At 44.6% G+C, this 25,130-nt stretch overlaps 1 protein-coding gene across 1 annotated transcript in view; it reads right to left on the bottom strand.

Annotated features, from left to right (window-relative positions):
• Positions 1-13,324, bottom strand: part of PDE6D (phosphodiesterase 6D) — a 43,908-nt gene extending 30,584 nt beyond the window's left edge. The window contains exon 1 of the mRNA XM_065410946.1: positions 13,246-13,324. Coding sequence (XP_065267018.1) covers positions 13,246-13,295 — 50 coding nt within the window. The 5' untranslated portion in view covers positions 13,296-13,324. The remainder of the gene's footprint in view (positions 1-13,245) is intronic.
• Between the last annotated feature and the right edge of the window lie 11,806 nt (positions 13,325-25,130).

Raw genomic sequence — 25,130 nt, 5'->3', positions numbered from 1 at the left:
CTACATGCTAGATAGTAATCTAGCATGCAGTATGAAATTCCAACTATAATGAATTAAAATACTATTTGAGACAACAAAACAATAAAAAATACTTTTAAACAATTGATGTTAGGACATTATGGTTGTAAAGTCAAGCACTCAAAAGTTAGGAAATATCAGAATGAAGGTTGCCCATACAAACAATTCAGCCTCCTTTTGCATATGAATTATGGTACTATCCTTAATTATGGGATCACATACTATTTTTTCTATAGGATGCCTGACTCATTCAATGTATTACTTGTATCAGAGGGCAAAATTGGGTCCTGTGTGTGCAATAATGTTGTCAAGTAATGGTTAGCAGGAGTGTGATGGGATGTGCATAGCCCACATTGCATCAGGGAAATCAGAGGTAATTGCCTGCAAGGGAAGCCAGAAAGTTACTTTCCACTTAGGGGAAGAATCACCTGGCCACAGGCAGGCAGGTATTTCAAAGAGGAAGAAGAAGTTGATAAGAGCTCTCTTAGATAGAAATGAGATTGGAATGTGGCTGGGAGTCTGCCAGGAGAACCTGAAGGAGGACTGGACTAACTTGCCTGCCCAAGGACTGCATCTAGGCCTGCAGATAAGACTACTTAATTCCTTGGTTTTGCTTTGTTTATGGTAAAGACTGAAAGGACCCTGATAGGGGACTTGCTGCAATAATGGGGGTGCTTGAACCTCTTCCCTGAGAAATGGGCCAGAGCCTTAAAGAGATGAGGCTTCAGTTTTCCTCTTGGGTTTTTTGTTTTATTTTGGGGACTAATACTACAGCCACAGGCCTAGCTTGCACAATGAGACTCTTGCATTTCCTTACTTGAATGTTTCAAAACTAGTGTTGGAGCTAGTGCATCATATGGGTAGACTGATATACACTCAATAATTGTGAGCTAGTTCCTTTTTCACGTCTGAGAAAACCAATCAAGGTTCAGTGTTTCTTCTACAAAGCTCAATTTAAAGTCATTATAATAATGCAACAGCGCTCAATGCAAAAGTGTTTAATGAATTAGAAAAAGTCTGTATGGAAGAAGGAAAGCAGATAAAATCATTCCTTTCTGGAGATGTTAAATGACTATTTCCTCCCTTGAATTAGCAGTGTAAGTAACACTTCGCATGTGTCCAATGAGAATAGTACACTATAGCTGGGGGTGCTTTCGTACAGTTAGCATAAACTAGAGACCGGGACTGTCCTTTTTTGAAAAAGGAAATCTGCCCCTCTTCTAGAATGAAGGAAACTCATTCTTCAAAAGGCCACAGACAACTTGTAGATAGTAAAAAAGGCTAAAAATATAGGAACGCTACGAGAGAGAGTTGTGGGAGAACCAGGTCTTTCGCTCTCAGAGTTCACCAGTACCTGCTGCTAATTCCCCCACATGGTGTCAGAATCCTGTTTATGACATCACAACTGATTGCTGTGCCCACAGAGGATTATAATTTTATGTGGGAAATAAGCAACAGATGAGCACTTAAATATTTCTTTGAGACCTTGGTAACTATGAAAAACCACATGACCACCAGTTTAGAGATTTAATAGTAGCACGCTGAACTGCCATACAGGGAACCCCAGTTCTCCTCATCCAGAAGGAAAGGAACACACTTGACCAGAACTGCAGAGGCAAAGAAACTCATTTCTGGGAGGAGAGAACTTAAGGTGACCAGACAGCAAGTGTAAAAGATCAGGACAGGGGGTGGGAGGTAAAAGGTGCCTATATAAGAAAAAGCCCTATAAAATCGGGACATCTGGTCATCCTAAGAGAACTCCTCCAGGGGAGCCACCAGTACTGTTATTAGGTTCCAGAAGAAGCTGCATATCCCATGATGGTTAAGAACGTCAGCCTGACATGAGATGTGTCAAGAAGAAAACTAGGGCAATCTAGGATCATCTGCAATAAAAAGTAACATCCAGAAGTGCTTTAGAATTTCATTTTAAAAATGCTGATCTTTCCCTACACTGTATGTTCAGTGAAAACAATATGAATTGCAATGGAAGAGTTCCCTAAGTGTCACAAGGAAAATAACTACCTTACTGTCTTGGCTTGCAAACTATTTGGTTTGCTCCTGTACCTGTTTACACAAATGCCTTTCCACTTTGATTAGATGTATTTTGGAAAGTGTGTGGGCATTCCTGAGTCCCATGCTTATGAGGAACTATCAACAGTCCATGCAAATGCGTTAATAGAAACATTCCTCTTAGTAAAACAAGGGAAGTAACTAACTTGACATGATTTTCCTCCCACAGAATAAATCTTTGCGTCTCTCTCTCTCATGAAGTTCTTGACTGTTGCCCAACCTAGTTTTTTTTTTTTTAAACTTCAATGATTCATCCAAAAGAAGTATCTGAAGCTGACTGTCCATTCAATAGTTTGTCTTTAACTTTCTGACACTGATGTGGGATGGGTTTCTTAAATCCATGCACATTTATCCTTAAGTCAGGCAAGGCTTAAATCAAGTTTTCTGAAATGAAGAAGAGGCAAGAGGCAATCTATTTGAGCCTTGTACACATTAATTTGTGATTAAGGTGTAAGGACCCCCTGCAGTCTTGCTGCAGTACACAGAAAAATTCACAGTACTAGATACTCCGAGCCTGAATGAACGAACATCCACACTATCATAAATTAGGTGGGTTTCATGCAGAACACCATTCACAGAGGCTGCCAGTGTTGCCCTCAGATGGGTGGGGCAAAAGGGGCAGTTTGCCCAGGCCCCACCCTGTTTGAGAGGGCCCCCAAACCAAGTGATGTTGCAACACCATTCATTGAAATTTGGCCAGGTAGCTGCTCTGTCATGACAGAGAGGCACCAGGCCAAATATTTGTGACTTCATGCGAAATTAAAGTGAGTCAGTTGTGCATACTTTATGAAAACTGTCTGGGGTACCCCTGAAAGCTGTCCTATTTACTACTACTACTATAGCTATGGAACCAACAATGTAAGTGTATTATCCACTGCATCATCATGATCTTTAATGGGTGACGCTGTCTTGCTCAAAGTTATCTTTGCTATCATTCAATACATGGGTGTCACAAAATCGCATGCTTGAATAACTCAATAGCTTTGTATTATCCCATGTAACATTTTTCTAACAGCTTTCAGGTCAAGTAAAATTAAGCAAAATTCCACTTATTCTTGCTCATTACTCTATCCTGCCCCCCTCCTGGCATAATCATCCCTTCAGATGTCTTAAAATCATGCATGTAGTCAACTCCTATGTTCCCCTAAGGATGAATTAATCTGATGCTATCAATGAATTCTTTCTACATCTCTGTATTCAGCCACAGCACAAAACACTTTTTTATTAGAGCTTTCCTACACTGAATTCTACCACTGTCATAGTGAAAATCCTTGTCTGTCAATCAAGGTTTTAAAAGTCCTGCAGTTGGAAGGTTCAGCTTTGGCTCCTGCTGTCATTCTAGAGAACCTCAGTTGCTGTACATCATTTCCAAGCGAAACTGGGCATAATGTAGCCTGCCTTAAGACCATAACAAATGGTTGAGGATATTATTTACTTAACTTACAGAGGTTCCTTGAAATCAGTTCTCTCAAATGATTCTGTTTTATTCCTAACAGGTACCTGTTTATGGAAAAGCTACAGTGAAGCAGATGTGTGTGGTCATCACAAAGAATATAAAAGGTATTTAATTTGTGTGAAGTGATTGTATTCAATGTCAAGCATTGTAGGTGCACATGCATCACAAATGTAAACACAAGCTGCTATTTTAGTAGGATCACTATTTAAATGTTTCAAAGTGATTTTAAGTGTTTGAACAACTGACACGTGGGGAGGATTTGAGGAATCAATTCTGCTCTCAAACAACTAATTTTTTTTTATACCAACCTTAGATGGAGGAAAGTGCAGAAAACGACAAAGTTCGGTATTAAAAAAACTAAGTACCAATCTTCAAGTTCTCCTTTTTTGCCTCCATATAGGAGCCCAGAAAGAAGTCTTTCTATGCTAGATGTGTGTGTACGTCCATTTACACAAGGTTTTTCCAAGGTGTCTTGGCGCATCTAGGTTCAAACATTTCGCGCTTTTCTATCTCCTTCTATTGGAAGATCTTCACTCTTTACGAATATGAACTAAGCTGCAACTCCCATAAAGATATTCTCCTCACTTTCCAGGGGGAGGGGGAGAAGGGAGGAAGAAGTTAAATGACATTTCCAAAATTCACACACCGTTAAAGGAAGAGCAGAGAACAGAATGCAAATCTCCTGACTTCATCATCTTTTACATGGCTAACTTGAGAAGTCAGTTTTCAGAAACAGTTAACATTCTTCATTAAACAATTCCCATTCAGAGATGTCCACATGTCAAGATGCTATAAACAAGCACCACTGCAGATAATACCTGGACATTCAATTATTCAAGTAGAATAACTAGAGTGGCCCAAAACACCTGGCCTAGATCACCAGGTTATCCAGGCATTTACTGCATAAATTCTTCTTGTAAGAAGGACTTACTCAAACTTCCTAAAGCCTTTCTCTACACTTACTTACACATACTACAGGTATTTAATAAGACAGTTTTGCTACACCATCTGGGGTACTAAAAACATAGGATAAGATGAAGTTTAATCATTTTCTCATTCAGTCAGACAAGTAACTTGTATGCCACTATGAAACGTTACAGGTTTTTGTTTTTTACAAGTTTGCAGCATCAGGGATTATCATCTTTATAGAAGATCTCAGCTCTGCTGGATGTGACTCACTATATCAATACAGAGGTGTACGTACACTGAAATAATGCTGCTAGAACTAGATTCCCTAAAGTAGAAATAGTAATTATTCTTCAAACATGTACCTCCTAGGAAAACAAAACAGCAGTTCATTAAAACAATAAGCAAAACTTCAGCCTTCTCTTAAAACAAGTGTGGACTGCTAATTCAAACATTATGTTACAAGTGGCAGTCTCTCCATAGTGAAGGATGCAACCAGGTTCCTTTATTTTACTATTGTATTACCATAGTACCTAGGAGCCCTACTCATGGACCAGGGCCCCACTATGCTAAGCGCTATACAAAAACAGGACAAAAAGATGGTCCCTACCATAAATCCCTCATCTAGGTCTCTAATTTTTTGGCTTTGAAAGTTTATTTAATCTGAAATCTTGAATTTAACTTGAAATCCAGGCTTTTGCAAAGTTTGAAGAAAATTCACTCTTAGCTTTTAAGTTACAGGTCACTAACTTGACATTTTAACTAACTCCTCCCATATCCCTCTAGCTCTGAAACCGCTTGTTACTAACCCTTTGTTTCTCATGCAGTTAAGTGTTCTTGATCTCATGCATCAGCTATGTGAAGAAAACCGGTTGTAGTTAAAGTTATGAGCTACTCTTGTCTTGGGCACTTCAGTGGGGGAAGAAACCATGGGGGGTATTATGTAGGCTGAGTGCATCTTAAACAATTTCTACAAGAGGCAGATAACAGCGCTCTCTTGCAGATGGAAGAATTAGGGTTTCCTGTCATATGTTTCCTATTATGGAAGGGTAGTAGCCATTATAGTTATGGTTGCAACCAACTGCTTGTAATGCTCTCCCCACCCACTATCTCAAAACCCCTTCAAGTTCCAGTGTTTAGGGTTAGTGCCATTAACTAGATCTTTTCTGAACACCTTAAACAGAGTACTTTGACTGCTTAAGTTTCAAAAGGAAACTTTACTGTCCATCAAATGAAACTGCATCATCAAATTTGAAATAGACCACAACTGGCCCATTCAAGAGGCCATTTCCAAGGGGCAGAATGGTAAAAGTTAATGAAATTGCTATTAGATGGACACTAAACAACATTATGACAATTAAACTTTCGGGGGGGGGGGACACTGTTTCCTCTGAGCTAGCCAGGGCTAACTTTCAAAAGTGAAAGGAAACCCCTAGAATCTAGTAAAATTGCTGTTCCTGCATTCCTCATCAATATGCCTCTTGACCTATAATTGTGCAAAATGTGGACAGGTCTGTTTTCTGTGTGAGCTAACTGAGTAACAGATTATTGACAAACATTGGACAAGAAACTTTATATGAGTCTTCTAGTTCCAGCTCTGCCTAAAGTGGTAGATTTTGTACCTTAGTCAATTTATACAAGCTCTATGATGGATAAAGTTTCTGGGTCAAATCCTGGCCTCTTTGAAATCTATAGGAGTTTTGCCATTGACTCAAATGAAGCGGTCCTCTGCATTTAGTTAGGTACTGTGGCCTGGTGGGTCAGGCATCCATGGTGGAACCATGATACCTGCTACTCGAGAGGCACACACACTACTTTGCTATTGGTTTTAGCACTTTTTTAAATCAATGTATGTAGTAAAGTGAGTGGTGTGTGCAGCACAGCTTTGGCTATTTATAGAATGCGCTTATCTTGTTGGGATTCATTTAATGGGGCAGAGCACCACAGAAGCCATAATTAGCTTGGCCAGCACCCCCCTCTTTCCTTTAACTAGTGACCCATCTCTTTAAACTTTAGAAACTGTCTTCACTTATCTACTCAAGCTGTTTTTTACACCACTGGGAAATTCCAAACCACAATCTACTTTCAAAACTCAGTTAAGGTTGAACTGTCACTTATCACCTCCACTTACAAAGCGCAAGCAAGCGCTTAAAGGCAAGCAAACATAGTTAAAGACTTATGAGCCGTTGTCATACACCCAAACATAGAAATGCCATTTAGTTGAGTGTAACAACTTTTGAATACTGCATGAGATTAATTCTAAAACTTCAGGAAATGTTCTAGGCATCAGGGGACAAATCCCTATTAACTTTGGTGAAAATCTGAAAACCAGAAGGGGGAAATGGAGGTCTGTAATTGTCTACAGATCAAAGAAGCCATTAATACCTTTTAGCATAACCCCTCCACCTTAGCTCTGCCCATCCTCCCAATACAGTTGAACATGCTGACACCCTGAATGACTTTTCCCCCCAAAAAAGAAGAAATAATGATGAGAAGCATAGGGTCTCTCTGTCTCCACTTTCCCTGACATGGGGTGAGAATAGGGAACAATGATATAGGGGGAGAATACAGTCCCTGGCATGGGGGAGGAGAGAATGGGCAGGCCCTGATATTGGGAATGGAGGCACACAAAACCCAGGGCATGGGAAAAATGGGGACCCAGGAATAGGGAGAAGGGGGACAGAGCCCCCAAGCATGTGGTGGAGGGAAGAATGGGGAGAGGGGGAATGCAAAGCCCTTGCATGAGGGAGGGGTTACAGGGAATCCCTGACATCAAATCAAATAGAACAAGCATTGGTTCCATAAGTCTTGTGGCGTGTCTGCATGCTAACATATGGAACAGCCTCGAATGCAAACCCACATACATAACTTTACCCTACCCTGATAACTGTTTGTATAACACTTAGCACATGTAAATTTTTTAAAAGTAGTGCTATATGTGGAGTACCTTTGGCACTATTTGCTTGCTATTAAGGGTCTTGGGAAGTTACATGTAGGAACCTTAACTAGGCTATGAAACAAAGGTAGGGTTTTTACTGTTTTGGATTAAGACATTAAGAGCCGTTTCCTACGAGCTGAACTGTGGTCCCTTAAGACAGTGGTTACCAAACTCCTTACTAAGGCAACACACCAACTGCATTTTGTCTCTTTGTGCAGCGGGGACTGTGATGGGGTGCCTGCCCCACACTGGGCTCTAAGGGGTTAATAGAGCCCTTGGGAGGCTGTACAGGAGACAGCCAATCAGGGCTGGGCTGGCCCATATAAGAAGGGCTGCAGAGCAGCTTCAGTCACTCCCTGGAGCTTGAGGAGGACTAGCTGCCCTGCAGGCTGAAGACAGCAAGCACCCTGGACAGAGCGGTGCTGCAGACAGAGACCCGGGGAGCTAAAGGCAGCTCCTGGTGGGTTGCAAGGATCTGCAGGCTGAGGCTCTAAGGCAAGGGCAAAGAGGGTGCTAGGGTCATGAGGAAGTGGCCCGGGGTGACCTACAGAGGAATTGGAGGGGATGCAGCAAGTGGTGGCCATCTACAGGGTCCCTGGGCTGTGACCCGGAGTAGTGGGTGGGCCCACATGCCAACCACCCCCACTTGCTCCTGAGGAAGTGGCTGGACCAAGAGACTGCGACATTCCCCCAGAAGTGGGGGACAACAGAGTGCGGCACAGCCGGAGGGCTGTCACTGAAGAGGATGCTATGGTCCTGGGAGTGATGTGGGTCCCAGAGCAGAAGTGACGGCAGAGAGGCACCACCAGAAGAGGGTGCACTGGTGAGAAGAGCTAATTCCCATGACAGCTGGCAGAAGGTGCCAGAGTGGTGAGTTCCACCCCATCACAGGGACCTACCACTACCTCATCTTCCCCCACCCCAATGCCTTGCTTACCAGCCCTGCCCCCTCCTACAGTCCTAGCTGCCCCCTCCTCTCCAGGGTCAGGCCACAATCTCTACCAGGTTGCTGACCGCTCTCTGGCTCCAGCCACTTCCTCTGTGTTGCTACTGGTGCTGCCTCTCTTTCCCTGGGCAGCAGGGAGTGGCAAGGGAGCAGGATCTGGACAGCAGCAGCAATGCAAAGGAAGAAGCAGCCTGTCCCCATCCCACACATGCCCCAGAAGCACTTCCTCTGCTGCTGTTGCCTGGATCCTGCACACTGCTGCCCAGGGAAAGTGAGAGCATAGGCAGGAGGTAGGTAGCTCATCTGGGGAATGGGGGACCCATTAGTGGGCTGGAATCCACCATTTGAGAAATGCTGCCTTAAGAGTCAAACATATATCAACCACTACAACCTATGACCAAACACATCTGATTAACAATTCCGATGTGCCACTAAATGGAAGGGTAAACAAAAACAGGTCTACTGGACTTAGAGAATTTAGCTATATATATATATATATATATATATATATATATATATATATATATATATAGCTAAATTCTCTCTCTCTCATAGAACTGGAAGGGACCCCAAAAGGTCATAGAGTCCAGCCCCCTGCCTTCACTAGCAAGACTAAGTACTGATTTTGCCCCAGAACCCTAACTGGCCCCCTTAAGGATTGAACTCACAACCCTGGGTTTTAGCAGGCCAATGCTCAAACCACTGAGCTATCCCTCCCCCTATAATCAACCTGTTCTTAGTTTTCCCGTGCAATTCTTTATTACTTGGGTATTTTACATTCTACAGAAGAGATGTAGAGGGAACCCAATAAAGAGATTACAAATTACCAAGGGGTTTGATGAAAGCCAATTTAGAGAAACTGTTCAATCACCAGGACATACGTCACAGAAAACTGAGTCTTCCTTCAGCTCTCTACTCTTGTATGGGAAAGGTTGCTAAATAAATACATTGAAATTAAGGGTATAAACTAGTTCCAAAGATAAGATGGCAGAACAAATATTGAAGGCTATTCTGTGACAAAGGTAAATGAGGTTCAGATAACCAGTAAGGAGGCACTCAAGTTGGCCCATAAGGCTCTTTCCTCTCCAGAAATCCTAGTACCTTCAGAATCTGTTCTGTATCTTGATAAAATATTAGGCACTGATCCTGCAAATACTTAAGCACAGTCTTAACTTTATGCATGTGAGTCACCAAAACTACTTGTGCATACACACTTGCAGAACTAGGGTCTTGGCTAGTATTGCCAAAAGGAATGTATCTTCCGTTACCCATAGAACTAACGTCCTGTTTAGCGAGAGGCAACTAAACTGCTTTCCAAAGCAAGGACTAGCTTGTAGATACGCTTTATAAGTGTAACAGGATTGCTGCCTACAGCAAAGTGCCATCAAAGAATTTATAAACAAACTAAGCTGTTAAGCGGTCTAGTTTAATTTACAAGAGACAACAAGCTATCAAATTGCTTGCTGATTATAGGTTTTCCATCTGTTCCTAGGTACCAAACCCACAAGTTATACAAGACATACCCAGATAATGTGGATGGGTGCCATATAAATACTTAAGACACAAAGGTGAGATTACCCATGTCTATCCTCCATTTACCTGAAAGCCTTAAATACTCAATGGTTTAAAAAAAAAAAAGGAAACAGAATGGCAAATATAGGCCTGCAAGAGCCTGGAGCAGATGCTTCTGGCTTGAGTTTTTATGGACTCTACCCACAGCATGTTTCTGTGCTACCGTCATACAGGAAGGAAATCATGCCTCAGCCATGCGAGTCAGGGTAGATTTCTACAATTTAACTTCCACAGAATCCTATTCTAATCAGTTGGGAAAACTTGCATTTGGCTTTTCTCAAGAACCACAGGTAAACCGTATCTGAGGAAACTAACTATCCAGGGTGAACTAGACTTGTCGTTAACATGTCTGTTCTATGTTGCAGTAAGCAATTTAACAAGCCTGCTTTACCAATGAAATTTTCTACTCTATAAACTCATCTCATGACATAAGGAAACTGGCATGATGAGGCCTAAGACAAGAATATTCTAGTTATCTTCAAGCTAGACTTGCTGTTGGCATGTGAAACAAGTTCTTTACGGTTCCATTAAGTTGAAGGAAGTGACAGTTTCCCTCCCCAATGCCGATAGGGGAGATGCCGCCATCTTTCCTAGCACACACACTTTCAGGACTGTCTCTTCCTATTAAGGAAACTAGATTCCCATAAATAGCTTCAGAGTCAGCAACAACTTAGTATTTCTTTTAAATGTTTTCTAGACTATGGGACCACTTTTTAAAGAGGAAATCCTAAATTTTAGCTGATCAAATGTTGCATTTGGCTACTCTACAGAATGTCATCACATCCTGTGCATGAGTAGCTTCCTGTGTGAAGGATGCAATGCCTTGGTGTTTTCCTCAGGGACGAAGAATGCCTGTTCATCCACATGCATCTTTTTACTGATGACTCGTCAAGACAGTTCTTCAATTAATGATTAAAAGAATTGCTTTAACTCTCCCTTTTTATAAAAAGTTCCACTTGTGAAATCTTTGCAGAAGGTCCTCCTCCTCTTTCCTCGGGCCTAATGATCTTTATTTCCTGCTATCTAGCTATTAGGTCAGATAGCAGCCTTTCAAAAGAAGAATACATAGAGCTTCTTTAAGTACCTAAATGCTGTTTTCTAATGTGCCAAAGGGATCACTTTCCATGTGATACTTGCTTTTTGTCTATTCATCCATCAGGGCTGAACTTCTATAATGCTCTGAGACCCGGTCACTTCCAGGGAGCAAATAACAAAAAATTAAATTTGTGTTGCTCCCACATGACCATGCTGAGCACCATCATTAGGCTACTAGGCTGGGCCATAATCTATGTTAAAATTAATTACTTTAGTCTATACTGTCTATTGGAGACAATTTAATTTTACATTTGCATATGCAGTGGTGGTGTAGCCGTGTCAGTCCCAGGAAATTACAGAGAAGGTAGATGGAGTAGTATCTTTTATTGGACCAACTTCTGTTGGTGAGAGAGAAGTTGGTCTACTAAAATATATTACTTCGCTCACCTTGTCTCTTACATTTGCATGGCATCTTCCCTTCCTAAAACGGAAAAAAGCTTGTTACTATTTTAATCCACTCTATGCAGAGATTATTTCATACATCACTGAAATACAGCTGCTTAAGTTTCCTAGCCTGCATAGCCTGCAGAAGCTGGAGGTCCAAATAAAAAACAGAGGCTAGAGTTATGCCCTGGGCACTTCTTAGGTCTCCAGCTAGTGGGAAATAACCAAGAGTCTAAACTTTTGACAAGTTCAGGCTAATAAATTAATCTTCTCTAATAGCCTGAACTTCTCAGCCTTCTGTTAACAATCTTCTTGACAACTGAAACATCACAGCTGCACATATAAGGAAGAATTTCCAATGCTGCTACTCTGGAAAGAATTTTTTAAAAAGCCTGACTGGGCATAGGGAATCACTACTTAGAAGAGGGGGAAAAAATACCATAGTTCCCCAGGGAGAAACATCTGCTTGCACTCTGATGGTAGCTATTTGACTAAATCCCACATATAGCAGCTCAGAACATCATGCCACAGCTGTTAGAGATTATACACAAATTGATGGAGCAAAAGTCTGAAAAAGCAAAGTAAAACAAAAATACTACAGTATCATATAAGATGCTTCTTCCACTTTTGCGCTCTTGAATTTGAGCAGTAACTAAGGTTTCCCCTAGTGCCCAAAGGTGGGGTAAGACCAGCCCACGTCCACTTTCCATTAATTATATGGAAAAATGAAAGGTTGGAGTTTTTTAAATAAACTTTTCACATACATGCGCCCCCCTTTTGATGGAATCTGTCCACCCTTTTACTAAAATGCTGGGTAGGTGAGGCATCCAGGATCTCATTTCTCCTTCTTGCCCAGGTTTACTCAACAATGTGTTCATAGTTAGATAACGCAAAAAGTCCAATTTAAGATGAGCTGCAGTGAGTCCCATAGAAGGGCAACATATACCATAGGAGTAATTACACACAACTTGCCCCCTAGAAATAGCAAGACATACCATATCCCACTACCAGTTAGGCAAGAGAAAATAAGGGAGCTTTTTGGTCAATAAAAGGAACAAGGTACTTATCTAAACTGCTTTGGGACTTTGAAAGTAGGTGTTTCCTTTCCAAGCAGACATGGGTCCTTAAGTTGCAGCAGCTATTTAGAACTTAAGGCTGGGAAAGAAGGGATATGACAGAGTGACATGACGGTTAAGAGGAAGCGATCACCGTATTCGCAAGACTCTGCCCACATGAACAAACCAGCCCACGCTTTTTTCCTCTTCCACGGTCTGCTTTCACAGCAAGAGCCAAAAATAAAATCACAACGCTGGAGCACAGCGAGGCCTCCACAGTAGCCACGGCTCCCTTTCAGCTGCCCTAACTGCTGTCCAGCAGCAGCCACCCCTTGGACAGCTCCATCCAGCTACTCAACTCGCCAGGGACATTCGGGGCAGGGGGAGCGTGACATGGGCACCTGCTATCACAGACCGCTTGACGCTCTTGCCCTCCAGTGCAACATCAAAGGCATAACCCAGCGAAGCTCGCTGACCAAGGCGGGGCAGAGCCCAGGATGGGGGGCACACACCCCGGAGCCCTGCAATGGCGCTGAGGGGTTCCCCCCACCCCACAGCTGGCCGGGGCCGTACAAGGCTCCCGGGGGGGTGGCAGGGCAGCAGGATCCGCCACCAGCTCCTGGGTCCTTCCCGGGCGCTGCAGCGCGGGGCGGGCACGGTGCCAGCCCGGGCGAGGGGCGCTCAGCGCGCGGTGACAGCACCCGCGCCCCCCCCCCCCCGCCGCTCAGCGCGCGAGGGGCTCCCGGAACCGGACCTCCCCCCCAGCCGGGCCGCCCCCCCGCCCAGGCCCGTCCCCGGCGGATACAGCTTGAATCCCCTCAGAATCTCCTTGGCCCGCTCGTCCTTGGCCGACATGGTCCCGCTGCGGCTCCGCTCCGCGCCCCGGAGCCGGGGGTGGGGGAGGGGCTGGGCTCGCTCACGGGGCTCGCCGGGACAGCGACCGCGGAGGAGGAGGAGGAGACAGCGGCGCTCCAGACGCTGCACCCGCCACTGTCCGGCACAACCAACCCGAGCGGACGGGAGCCGTGGGAGCGCCGGCCAATCGCCGCGCCCCGCGCCACCTCCGACCCGCCTCCTCTCTCCCGAGCGACAGCATCTCCAGCCAATCAGGCAGCGCTCTCGATAGCACCCAGCAAGGGAGGCTGCGCGACGGTCGCTAAGGTGTACGCCCTAGCCAACTGACGTCGCCGAGGGACTGGGAGGCCGGGCCGGGAGCGGAGCTGCAGCTGCGGGCATCGGCCACGAGGGGCGCTGCCGGGCAACTCCCCATGCGCCGCTGAGGGTGCTTCACTGCGCCCCCTGTCGGCTGCAGCATTGGCCGCAGCACCAGGGGCGGGGGATGGGGGGGTGGCTCCGGTCCACCCGGGCAACCCCCCCCCCACAGCCTTGGGGGTAACATATCTGGCTGTGACCCTCCCTAGCACCCTGCGCCCCTAACCCTGGCCCCCCTGCTGCAATGGCCCAGCGCCTCCCACCTAGGCATGCTCCAGCCAAGGGCTGGCCATCCCCCACCCCGACATGAGTCTATCCTGGAGAGCCTGCACCCCGTAATGTTCCCCACAAGGGTGGTGGCAGCCCCTGCACAGTCAGGCCCTGTGCCCGGCTGGGGCTGAACATGCCTCTGACTGCTCCCTTGCTGCTACACTACATGGGAATGGCCAGACTGCATCCGCTAGTCCAGTAGCCTGTCACCAATAGTGGCCAGTATCAGATGCGGCAAAGGAAGGTGGCAGAATCCAGTAGTGGGTAGCTTGGCGTAACCTGCCTCCATGGAAAGGTTTGTCCTAACCACCACGAGCTGGGAGCCTAAGGGTTTATAGTCCTCCCAAACCTGTATCAGCTCAGGAAAAGGACTTGGGCGTCGTTTGCAGATCAGCGAGGTCCGCTGCTCAATATGCAGCTGGGGTCAGAAAAACAAACAAGATGTTAGGATGAAAAAGGAATGGGATGGAGAATAATGGGAAAATATGCAGCAGCCGGTATATAGATCGGTGGGGCAGCCTCAGCTGGACACTGTGTGCAGTACAGGTCACCCCATCTCCAAAAACATTTTGGAGGATCAGAAGGGTTCAGAGAAGGAAAGTGAAAATGATCAAGGGCCTGGGAAAATTCTCATCTGAAGAGAGGTTGAAAAATCTGGGATTGTTTACCATAAGAGGGATTCATGGTAAAAGTATATAAAATTATGACTGGTTAAGAGATAGTGGATTGGGAGCAAATTCCAAACAAAATAATACTTCTCCATTCAATGTATAATTAGACTGCGGAATTCACTGCTACATGATGTTGTTGAAGCTTAGTAAGATTCAAAGAGGGACTGGATGCTTACATGGATAACAAGAATAGCCAGAGTTATAATTGCTATTGCAAACAAAGAATTTTGGCATGGCTAAAAACTTCATTTTTCAGGGCCTAAACCAATCTCTAGTAGAGATTAGGGTGAAACTTTCCTGAGGTCAGACTCTCCCACATCTGCCTGCTGTGCGGTTCTTGCAATCTTCCTCTGAGGCATCTAGTACTGCCCACTGTCAGAGACAAGCTAGAGGACTAGATGGACCATGGGTCTGATCCAGTCAGGCAGTTTTTAATTTATTTTTTTTGCGCATTTACTGTTATAACATTGGATATTCTTGTTATCTATATACATGTCTAATCCTGTTTTGAATCCTAATAAGCATTTGTCCTAAATAATATCTTGTGACAATGAGTTCCACTGGCTAGTTGTACATTGTGTGGAAAATGTATTTCCTTTTATCAGTTTTGAATTTGCCACCTTTCCATTTTTCCAATGATTATCCCCTTATTCATGTATTTGAGAGAGGATTAATAGAAAAAGGTCATGATGTAGAGTCCCACATCTCCTATGTAGCCCATGTGAGTGCTCAGATGTGATATGCTGGGACACTGGTCCCTCATTGCCCAGTTCCCTACTGGGAGACTTTCCCAGCTGCTCTGACTCCACTCAAATCCACTGAGGTCTGTTATCATTTCTTCTGATAACATGTGCGGCCCTTAGGCCAAATTCATCTCTTGGATAGCTGGGATTGAACTCAAGTGATGAATTTGGTCTTTGGTGTTGTGGGACTATCTTGCTTTCTGCAAGGGGTGGCCCTAGCTGGTTTAGTTTGTGCATGCAGGTGAACTTCTGTGCTGCATGTACCCTGGCTAGGCTTGAAAGGGCCAGCAGGGCAGGAAAAGTTTTAAATTAACAATTCATTTTCTCTGGAACAAAAGCAGCCTGGTCTGCACTAGAGAAATTTGGCCTCTGTGTTTGTGTAATAAAGTAGATTCTGGTGAAAAGTCTCTGTGTAATTTGCACATTCCATGAGCCAGACTGGTTTTTAAGTACAACAATTAACTCTTTTCATTAACACCCTCGACATAACTAATACAACTCATTAATAAATCACAAGAAAAATAAATCCATCAGAGGACGGAAAGCAGAATCCAGCCCTTGTCAAAGTGCCTCATAACAGCAATGGCTAGTAATCACTGACCCATCAACACATCCACAGCTCTGCTCTCCATAAAATAATTCCTCATCCGAATGAAAAGAATGGGATAATCAATAAAGGTCATATTTAATACATAAGGACAAGCCCACCATCAGCACAACCTAGGGTGACCAGATGTCCCAATTTTATAGGGACAGTCTCGATATTTGGGGCTTTGTCTTATATAGGCACCTATTACCCCCCACCCCCATCCCGATTTTTCACACTTGCTGTCTGGTCACCTTAGCACAACCCATAAACTTAGGTTAGATATTAAGAAAAAATGTCTAACTATAAGGGTAGTTAAGCTCTGGAATAGGCTTCCAAGGACGTTGTGGAGTCCCCATCTCTGGATGCTTTTAAGAACAAGTTGGACAAACACCTATCAGGGATAGTCTAGGTTTACTTGGTCCTGCCACAGCCCAGGGGGCTGGACTGGATGACTTCTCAAGGTCCCTTCCAGCCCTACATTTCTATGATTCTATGATAGACAATCTTAATAATAATCTTTAATAATAAAAACATATAACATTTATTTCACTAATATGTATGATCCATGCCCAATTCTACACGATGGGTTTGAAAGTGTGTGAACAGACCATTTGGAATCTGGGCAGCAAGCCAAGTGCAGGCTGTGCTAATGTACATATTTTTGTTGAGCTTTTATTAAATTTTAGGTAGCATACAATTACACAATCAATCCAAGGAAGAGGGGATGCAGCTTGCCAGAAGGAAAGAACTGATAGTGAGAAAAGAGGAGAAGGAAAGAAAGGCAAAAGTGAAGAAGATGAATGGTCCAGCCCATGTGTGTTCAGTGAATGAAGATCATGTCAAGTGGAAGAGCGATACAGAGGTTTACAGTGTACAAAGATGAATTATAAATGTCAAGGGCTAAGACCACGGCCTTGATTCTTGGCTGCATCCAGGCTCCTGTGTGATAGAGTGACCATAAAACAGCTGGATCCCCAGAGCTGGGAATTCCTCTAGGGTAGGAGAGGTTCCCCAAGCTTTATAAGGTTGGCAGAGTGACTCTACGCTTCCCTCCCTTACAGCCCTGGCATAGGGATGTGCTGGGGGGAGGCCTAGGGGAAAGAAGGGGCATGTCGGGAGCAGGAGGGGTATGACCAGAGCTCAGAATTGCGGCCCATATATTTCCCAACCAAATCCCAAAGTTCACAAGTCGAGTCCTTTATGTGCAGGGATGCTGAGGTTGTCCTAGCCTTTTAGCCACAATGGAAGCACAAAAGAGTCGTTTTCCTTGATAGTGAAGTCTAGAGACCTTGTGATCACTTCTGGCATAAAAAGCTGTGGCGTGCATGGGGCCATCACTTGGAGAATGAGAGATATCCTACGGCACCTCTCCTCTCAAAATCCCTTGGCTGCACTAGCATAAATAACAGCCTTGTCTGTCCAGCTGCATATAGGTGAAAGACTTCATCTTTGCTTTTGTGTATATTAAGCAAAATACAGCAGGCACGCATTATTGCTACACAGTCACCAAACTGTCATGGCAGGTCAGCAGAGGGCTCCAGCTTCCTTTCAGTCTCCCAAAAGCATACTCTACCACGATCCTGCACCTCTTGAGGGTATAGCTGAATTGGTGTTTCTCCAGGTTTGTGTAATCAGGGAATGGTTACATGAGTCATGGGAAAAGTGGGTGTGCAGGGGGTCACCCAGCAATGCAGTGGAGATGGAAACACCATTAATGGCCATTTTGTTTGGTGGGGAAAGAGTCCCCCCAATGACTGCTCTTGGAAAGTCCAGAGTTCTGGTAAATACTTGGCTGGGGCACTCTATGTGGATATCTAGGGACTTGCATCACTACTGAGTAATACATCTTTCTGTGAATGAATTGCTGGGCTTACCAGAGTGTGAACAGAGAATGGGCACATGAGTTCCATTGAAACCTGCTGGAATCTCAATTGTCTAATACCTCAATTATCTCTGGCACACGAGTATTGGTTGGAGTAAAAACACCCCTGAATCCTCCACAACATCAACATCCACCATGTGCTTCCCAAATGCAGACTGGCACCCAACTGACCAGAAATTACTTGGGGTAGCCAGCTTCCACTGGGGAATTGCTATTATCTGTTCTATGGTGATCGGAGCTCTTATGATTTTGGTTTAGTGCTGCCAGTGTTGGGGCTAGCCTGCCACAACAGAAAAGCCTCTTTCCTCATTCCGAAGCAATAGTCACTGCTGCTCATCCCAACCGCGGAGAGCAACTCAGTCCCACTAGTGTCTGGTTATTGTCTTCACCCAAAAGTGCTGTACCATGGGTAGAAAATGATCTGCAAATACTACATGGATCTGGCTACTCCAGGATGGGTCGATGGATGACCACTGTTGCAATAACTGTGAGCCCCTAGTCAGGGTCTCTGGATCTTCCTGAGTAATGCTGGAGCACCCTCAAGTGCCTCACCACATCTGCCTCAGCCTCCTCTTGACTACTCTTTGAAAGCGCCATCAGAAACCTTTCTTTCCACACAAGAAGCGAGAGCTGCGTGTCCCACCTGGCCACCATTTTTTGAAAAAGGATTGGAATTGGGTTTCATCCCTGGGAAATTATGGAAGCTCCCCAAGAAATTTTGGGAGTCTGACCTCATTCTCCACAATGCTCTGAGGCTTCCAGAGGGCCATTAAAAATCTTCCATAAGGCACTGTGTCCGGGAGGCATGCTGGGAACTGTGGGATAAGTACCCTGAAAGGAGAGCCCTGCAGTGGAACTAGGATCCTGCGGGTCCTACAGGACCCACTGCCATAAAAGCAGGAACGGGTAAAATGTACTTTTTTGTAGCGGGAGGGATTGGGTGGGCAAAAAAAAACAAACTGTGGGAAAACACTAAGTCTCTCATCTGTTTGTCATGAGTAGAATTTCAACAATGTAAAGCAAGTTTGTCTTTTTTTTTTAAATAAAGGTTTTAATACTTAAATTTAAGTGCGGGATACAAAGAGATTTCATGTCTATTTTAACAGGAGTTAAAGTATTTGTACATAGTTTAAGCAAGAATTGTTTTATTCTTTTTGTGGTAAAAATTGTGTCTGAATTCTGTTTATATAGATAATATATTAACCAAACGTTTTTGTGGTGGGAGGGGTTAGAAGCATGGGGGAATCTGTCTCTCGCGGGATTTATGGGATCTACGGTTTTTGCAGGTGGGAGCGGGATACAAATGCAAGAAACAATGCAGGAGTGGGAGTGGGTATTGCGGGGCGGGACGAGAGCAGGATTAAAAAAAATAGTCCCACGCAGGGCTCTACCTCAGAGCAGCACAAGTGTGGACGTAGAACAAAACTGCAACCAAAACAGCATGATTAGTGTGGCCACAATGCACTGTTAGTACTTACACTGATGCTATCTGCCTGGTTCAATTACCAACCATTCAGTTCTTTAGAGAAGACACAGTCCAAGGCCCCAACTACACTACAGAAATAACCATGTTGAAACAATTGAAAAAACAGTTGGCCCCAACGTGTCACAACCATTTTTTTTTCTTGCCTTTATGGACTGCAAAAACCTGTTACAGCCATGTTAGGGAATCACATTTTCACCCTCGTGGATTTACCAAGCCTAAAACATGATTCCATATGATATTATTTATTATTTGGATGATCGTAGCGGCCCACTATGTTCTAGGCACTTTCCACACATTTAATACGTCACAGTTCCTGCCCCAAGAGCTCTCAGTCTAAGAAGTTGAGCAACTTACAAAAGGTGGAGGAGAGGGTTACAACATACAAAAATATCCATTTTCCCCACAGGCCATTACTCATTGGCAATGTCTTGTAGGCATCATAGTAGAAATAGGCCTTAAGGAGGAAAAGGGACCAGTTCAATAAGTGTGTTCCATGTATAAAGGGGAAGCAGGGAATAAGAGGCAAAGATGATGGCAGGAGAAGCATACAAATGAGGGGCTGAAGCTGGCTTCATTGGCCTAGCAGATGGGATGTGGGCATGACACAACCAGAGACAAGGACAGATGAGCAGCGAAAGGCAGTGTGGTGAAGATCCTTGAAGGTGAGGCCTAGAAGCTTGAACTTGATGCAGTAGAAACTGGGCAGCCAGTGGAGAGGTTCAAAGATAAGGGTTTCTTGTCATTGATTTCAATGGGCTTTGGATCAGGCCCTCACACAGCTTGGTGTGATGGCTCCATGACCTGGCTAACGGACTCCTGACTGAGCGACTGTCCAACTGCCATACACGTTCTAGAACTTTCACCCCAGGTCTCTGTGGCCCCACGGCCCAACTGACTGGTGGCGTTACTACAGATTTACAAACAGGCTCTTTGCCAGGTACTGATGGGAAACAAGATGAATTATCCACTGTCTAAAGAGGAGCCCGGCTGCAGCGCTGCGAGGGGAGGAGATGATGTGAGTTAAAGGATAATGCCGACATTAAAAGATAAAATGGATTAAAAGAGTAAACCCGTGATTTGCTGGATGCAGACAGCAGCGTGGGCGGAGGCAAAGGGCTGTAATAGCAGAGTCGGTTTAAAAGGGGAAAGAGACAGCTGGACATTTTCGTATATTTTTTTTAAAATTGGAGCTTTGCTGAGCTATTTCTCCACATTCAGCATCATCCAGCCACGTTGGTGTGCAGCTGAGGCAGGAGATGTCAGGACTCAAGTCCAGTCAAGAGGCCATCCGGACTGATCTGTATAGGGTCAGCTTGGGAGGAAGTGATGCTATCCTATTCAGCCTTTGTCCTCAGGCTCCACCCACAATCCCAGAGTAGGTGCCATGTGTTTGCAAAAATAATCCATGGCAAATAATTAGAAATTAATATTACCATGTATATTTCCAGCATTAGGTTGCAGAATCAACACTGTCCTGCCAGGGCAAGACTGGTCAATTGTTGATGGTCCTGTTTCAGTTTCTCAGACATTGTTTTCTGCCATAAAACAGAAAAGACAAGGTGGGTGAAGTAATATCTTTTATTGGACCAAGATATTACCTCACCCCCCTTCTCTCTAAGGTCCTGGGACCACACAGCTACAAGACTGCAAACATCAAATGGAAGATTCAGTCTACACAGAAAATTATAGTTAGACATAGAGTCCATAATATTAAATGGAATTCATATATTACACAAACAGGTTCCCTAAACTTTCACACCACTGTATTAGGGAACAAACAAAACATAGCTAGGTCCCTTTAAAATTGAATCCCTTGATAAAGTTCGTTTTGCAGTGCAGAGACCCTGAGACGGTGCCACGCTCTTTCACATTCAAAAGGTTTTCTTTGCAACTACAAGGGTAAGAAACATCATTTGTTTTTAATGAGACCTTACATTCTGTGGTGTGCTGTGGCCTCGGAGACTTGCTGGTCTGAGGTACCACTACATCCTGCCTCCGTCTTGCTTAGTTTATAAGAACACAGCAGGTAGATCTTTCTATGTATTATATGCAACTCTGTACTGTAAATTCTCATCTGGGGTTTGTTGACTCCCCACTTGATTAGTCAGTTCGTTTCATTAGTCCTGCCTTCCCACCATCCACCCCCCATCTCCTTCTACTCCCATCCTGGGACTGGAGCATAAACTAAACTTGTCAGTGTCCAGTTGTCTTCAAAAAAGGGATTGAGAACAAAAGAGCTGCATCAGTTGCAAAGAGGAAAGGGTCAGGGGAAGGACAATTGGCTAAAAGCATGATCTTGAAATTCAATTGCTGTCTGGTTCTTGGAAATGTATTCCCAATCCCTCAGGCAGACCAGTGAAATTAAGCAGGCTGGTATCACACTTTTTCCTCTTTACTATCACCTAGCTGCACACATTCATCATTGATCCCACTGCTATAACCCTTGTCCACACTTTGGTGATCTGCCATCTTAATTATTATAACCTTCTCTTTTCTTGCTTCAATATCTTTAGTCTGTCCAAAACACTGCTGCTAAAGAACACTCAAATAAGAGGGTGCTTGGGGTCATATAAGCACCAAGCCAGAATTTCACTCATCGGAGATATTCCAAGGCTAAGATATATTAAGTCCTTTGCCTCCCCTAGAGCATCTTTCATCTGAGGATCTCAAAGTGTGTTGCAAACATGAATTAGTTAAGCTTTGTAATACCTTTAGGGGCCTTATTTTCCCACCAGAGGGTATGAGTAATTCCCACTGACTTCAGTGAAAGTTACTCATTTCCTGAGGTAGGAGACCCAGATTTCTGTGAAGTATGAAATTGTTACTATCTCCATTTTACAGATCAGGAGACAAGCATGGAGAAGTGAAATGACTCTCCCATTGTCACACACTGAGTCTTTGACAGACTAGGAAAACAAACCTAGGAGTTCAGATTCCCCATCTCTTATTCAGACCATTGTTGTTCCTGCCTCTCCTCCACCATCAACTACTGCAGTTACTTTAGGAAAAAATAACAATTTTCAGAAGTTTTCATTAGTTCTGTGTGCCCAACTTGAGATACCTTGGCTTAAAGGTATTAAGGCACCTAATTCCCATTTAATTAGGCTGTTGTGTCTGATGTTCATAGGTTCTCAGGATTTCAGTAGGAGTTATGAGTCCTGAACATCCCTGAACATTAGGCACAATATGCCTCAGGTCTGCCATACAGAAACTGAGGCACACAAAATTAGTGAAAACTGAATATTTAATTTCCCATCTCTGTCATGCCATGATGCAGGAGATGGACTGGATGACTGTCAGTTCTCTTCTAGTATTAGTGATTTGATGAATTAAGGGATGGTGCTAAGTCTGGTAGCCTAAAAACAGTCCTGTACCAAAATTTTGATTTGACAAGTGCTTTTTCTTTGTACCATGATTTGGCTCTGCCTGTCTGCTCAACCCTGGACAAGGTTATTGAAAAATACAAGAATCCTACTCTGGGAGAGTGACAGAGAATATTTCAATGCCCTGTCATAAATGCAGAGACAGGCTAGTGTAATATGCCGTCGTATGCCAGCAAAGATATGCAGCAACTTGAATTTTCATTGGCAGGCTGTCCAGCAGAGTAGCTGCTATTTTATCCAGCCCACATTTTGGTTAACTGAGAGATTATCTGAGATCAGAACAGGACAAGTTTTATAATTTTTAGGGCCCCAAGCTACCAGAGGAGGGATTGGGCTATGAGTTAACTTCCCCCTGCAGTCTCACAGTGCGGAAACTAAACTGGCCCATGCCCTGCCAGATCAGTACTTGCCCCAAACATAGGTTCCCAAGTGATTACATGCCTACATTACTGTGCAAGAAGAAGGTCAGGGAAAGTGTGGGACCCTGACTGAATGAGGGAGGCAACATAGTGACAGATGATGTGGAAAAAGCTGAAGTACTCAATGCTTCTTTTGCCTCGGTCTTCACAGACAAGGTCAGCTCCCAGACTGCCACAAGTACTCCTGTTCTTTTTACAATATGGGGAGGAGATGAACAGCCCTCAGTAGTGAAAGAACAGGTTAAGGCAGGAGTTCTCAAAGTAGGGTTCGGGACCCCTCAGGGGGTCGCAAGGTTCTTACATGGGGGGGTGTCACGAGCTGCCAGCCTCCACCCCAAACCCTGCTTTGCCTCCAGCATTTATAATGGTGTTAAATATATAAAAAGGCATTTTTAATTGATGGGGGTGGGTCTCACTCAGAGGCTTGCTATGTGAAAGGGGTCACTAATAAAAAAGTTTGAGAATCACTGGGTTAAGGACTATTTAGAAAAGCTGGACGTGCACAAGTCCATGGGTCCAGATCTAATGCATCCAAGGGTGCTGAGGGAGTTGGCTGATGTGATTGCAGAGCCATTGGCCATTATCTTTGAAAATTCGTGGCGATAGGGGGAGGTCCTGGATGACTGGAAAAAGGCAAATATAGTGCCCATATTTTAAAGGGAAGAAAGAGAACCCAGGGAACTACAGACCGGTCAGCCTCACTTCAGTAACCAGCAAAATTATGGAGCAGGTCCTCAAGGAATCCATTTTGAAGCACTTGGAGGAGAGGAAGGTGATCAGGAACAGTCAACATGGATTCACCAAGGGCAAGTCATGCCTGACCAACCTGATTGCCTTCTATGATGAGATAACTGGCTCTGTGGATATGGAGAAAGCGGTGGATGTGATATATCTTGACTTTAGCAAAGCTTTTGATACAGTCTCCCACAGTATTCTTGCCAGCAAGTTAAGAAAGTATGGATTGGATGAATGGACTATAAGGTGGCTAGAAAGCTGGCTAGATTGTCGGGCTCAACGGGTAGTGATCAATGGCTCGATGTCTAGCTGGCAGCCGGTATCAAGCGGAGTGCCTCAGGGGTGGGTCCTGGGGCCGGTTTTGTTCAACATCTTTATTAATGATCTGGATGATGGGATTAATTGCACCCTCAGCAAGTTCGCAGATGACACTAAGCTGGGGGGAGAGGTAGATACGCTAGAGGATAGGGATAGGGTCCAGAGTGACCTAGACAAATTGGAGGATTGGGCTAAAAGAAATCTGATGGTGAGGTTCAACAAGGACAAGTGCAGAGTCCTGCACTTAGGAAGAAAGAATCCCAGGAACCGCTACAGTAAGGGTTCTCAAACTGGGGGTCGGGACCCCTCAGGGGGTCACAAGGTCATTACATGGGGGGTCGCGAGCTGTCAGCCTCCACCCCAAACCCCGCTTGCCTCCAGCATTTATAATGGTGTTAAATATATAAAAAAGTGTTTTTAATTTATAAGGGGGGGTCGCACTCAGAGGTTTGTGATGTGAAAGGGGTCGCCAGTAAAAAAGTTTGAGACCCACTGCGCTACAGGCTGGGGACCAACTGGCTAAGCAGCAGTTCTGCAGAAAAGGACCTGGGGATTACAGTCGACGAGAAGCTGGATATGAGTCAGCAGTGTGCCCTCGTTGCCAAGAAGGCCAACGGCATATTGGGCTGTATTGGTAGGAGCATTGCCAGCAGGTCGAGGGAAATGATTATTTTCCTCTATTCGACACTGGTGAGGCCACATCTGGAGTACTGCGTCCAGTTTTGGTCCCCCCACTACAGAAGGGATGTGGACAAATTGGAGAGAGTTTGGAGAGAGGGGGCTGGGGCACATGACTTACGAGGAGAGGCTGAGGGAACTGGGATTATTTAGTCTGCAGAAGAGAAGAGTGGGGAGGGATTTGATAGCAGCCTTCAACTACCTGAAGGAGGGTTCCAAAGAGGATGGAGCTCGGCTGTTCTCAGTGGTGGCAGATGACAGAACAAGGAGCAATGGTCTCAAGTTGCAGTGGGGGAGATCTAGG

The sequence above is a fragment of the Emys orbicularis genome, chromosome 9 (genome assembly GCF_028017835.1).
Source record: "Emys orbicularis isolate rEmyOrb1 chromosome 9, rEmyOrb1.hap1, whole genome shotgun sequence".
NCBI classification, from domain to species: Eukaryota; Metazoa; Chordata; order Testudines; family Emydidae; genus Emys; species Emys orbicularis.
This window is presented reverse-complemented; position numbering and strand designations above follow the sequence as displayed.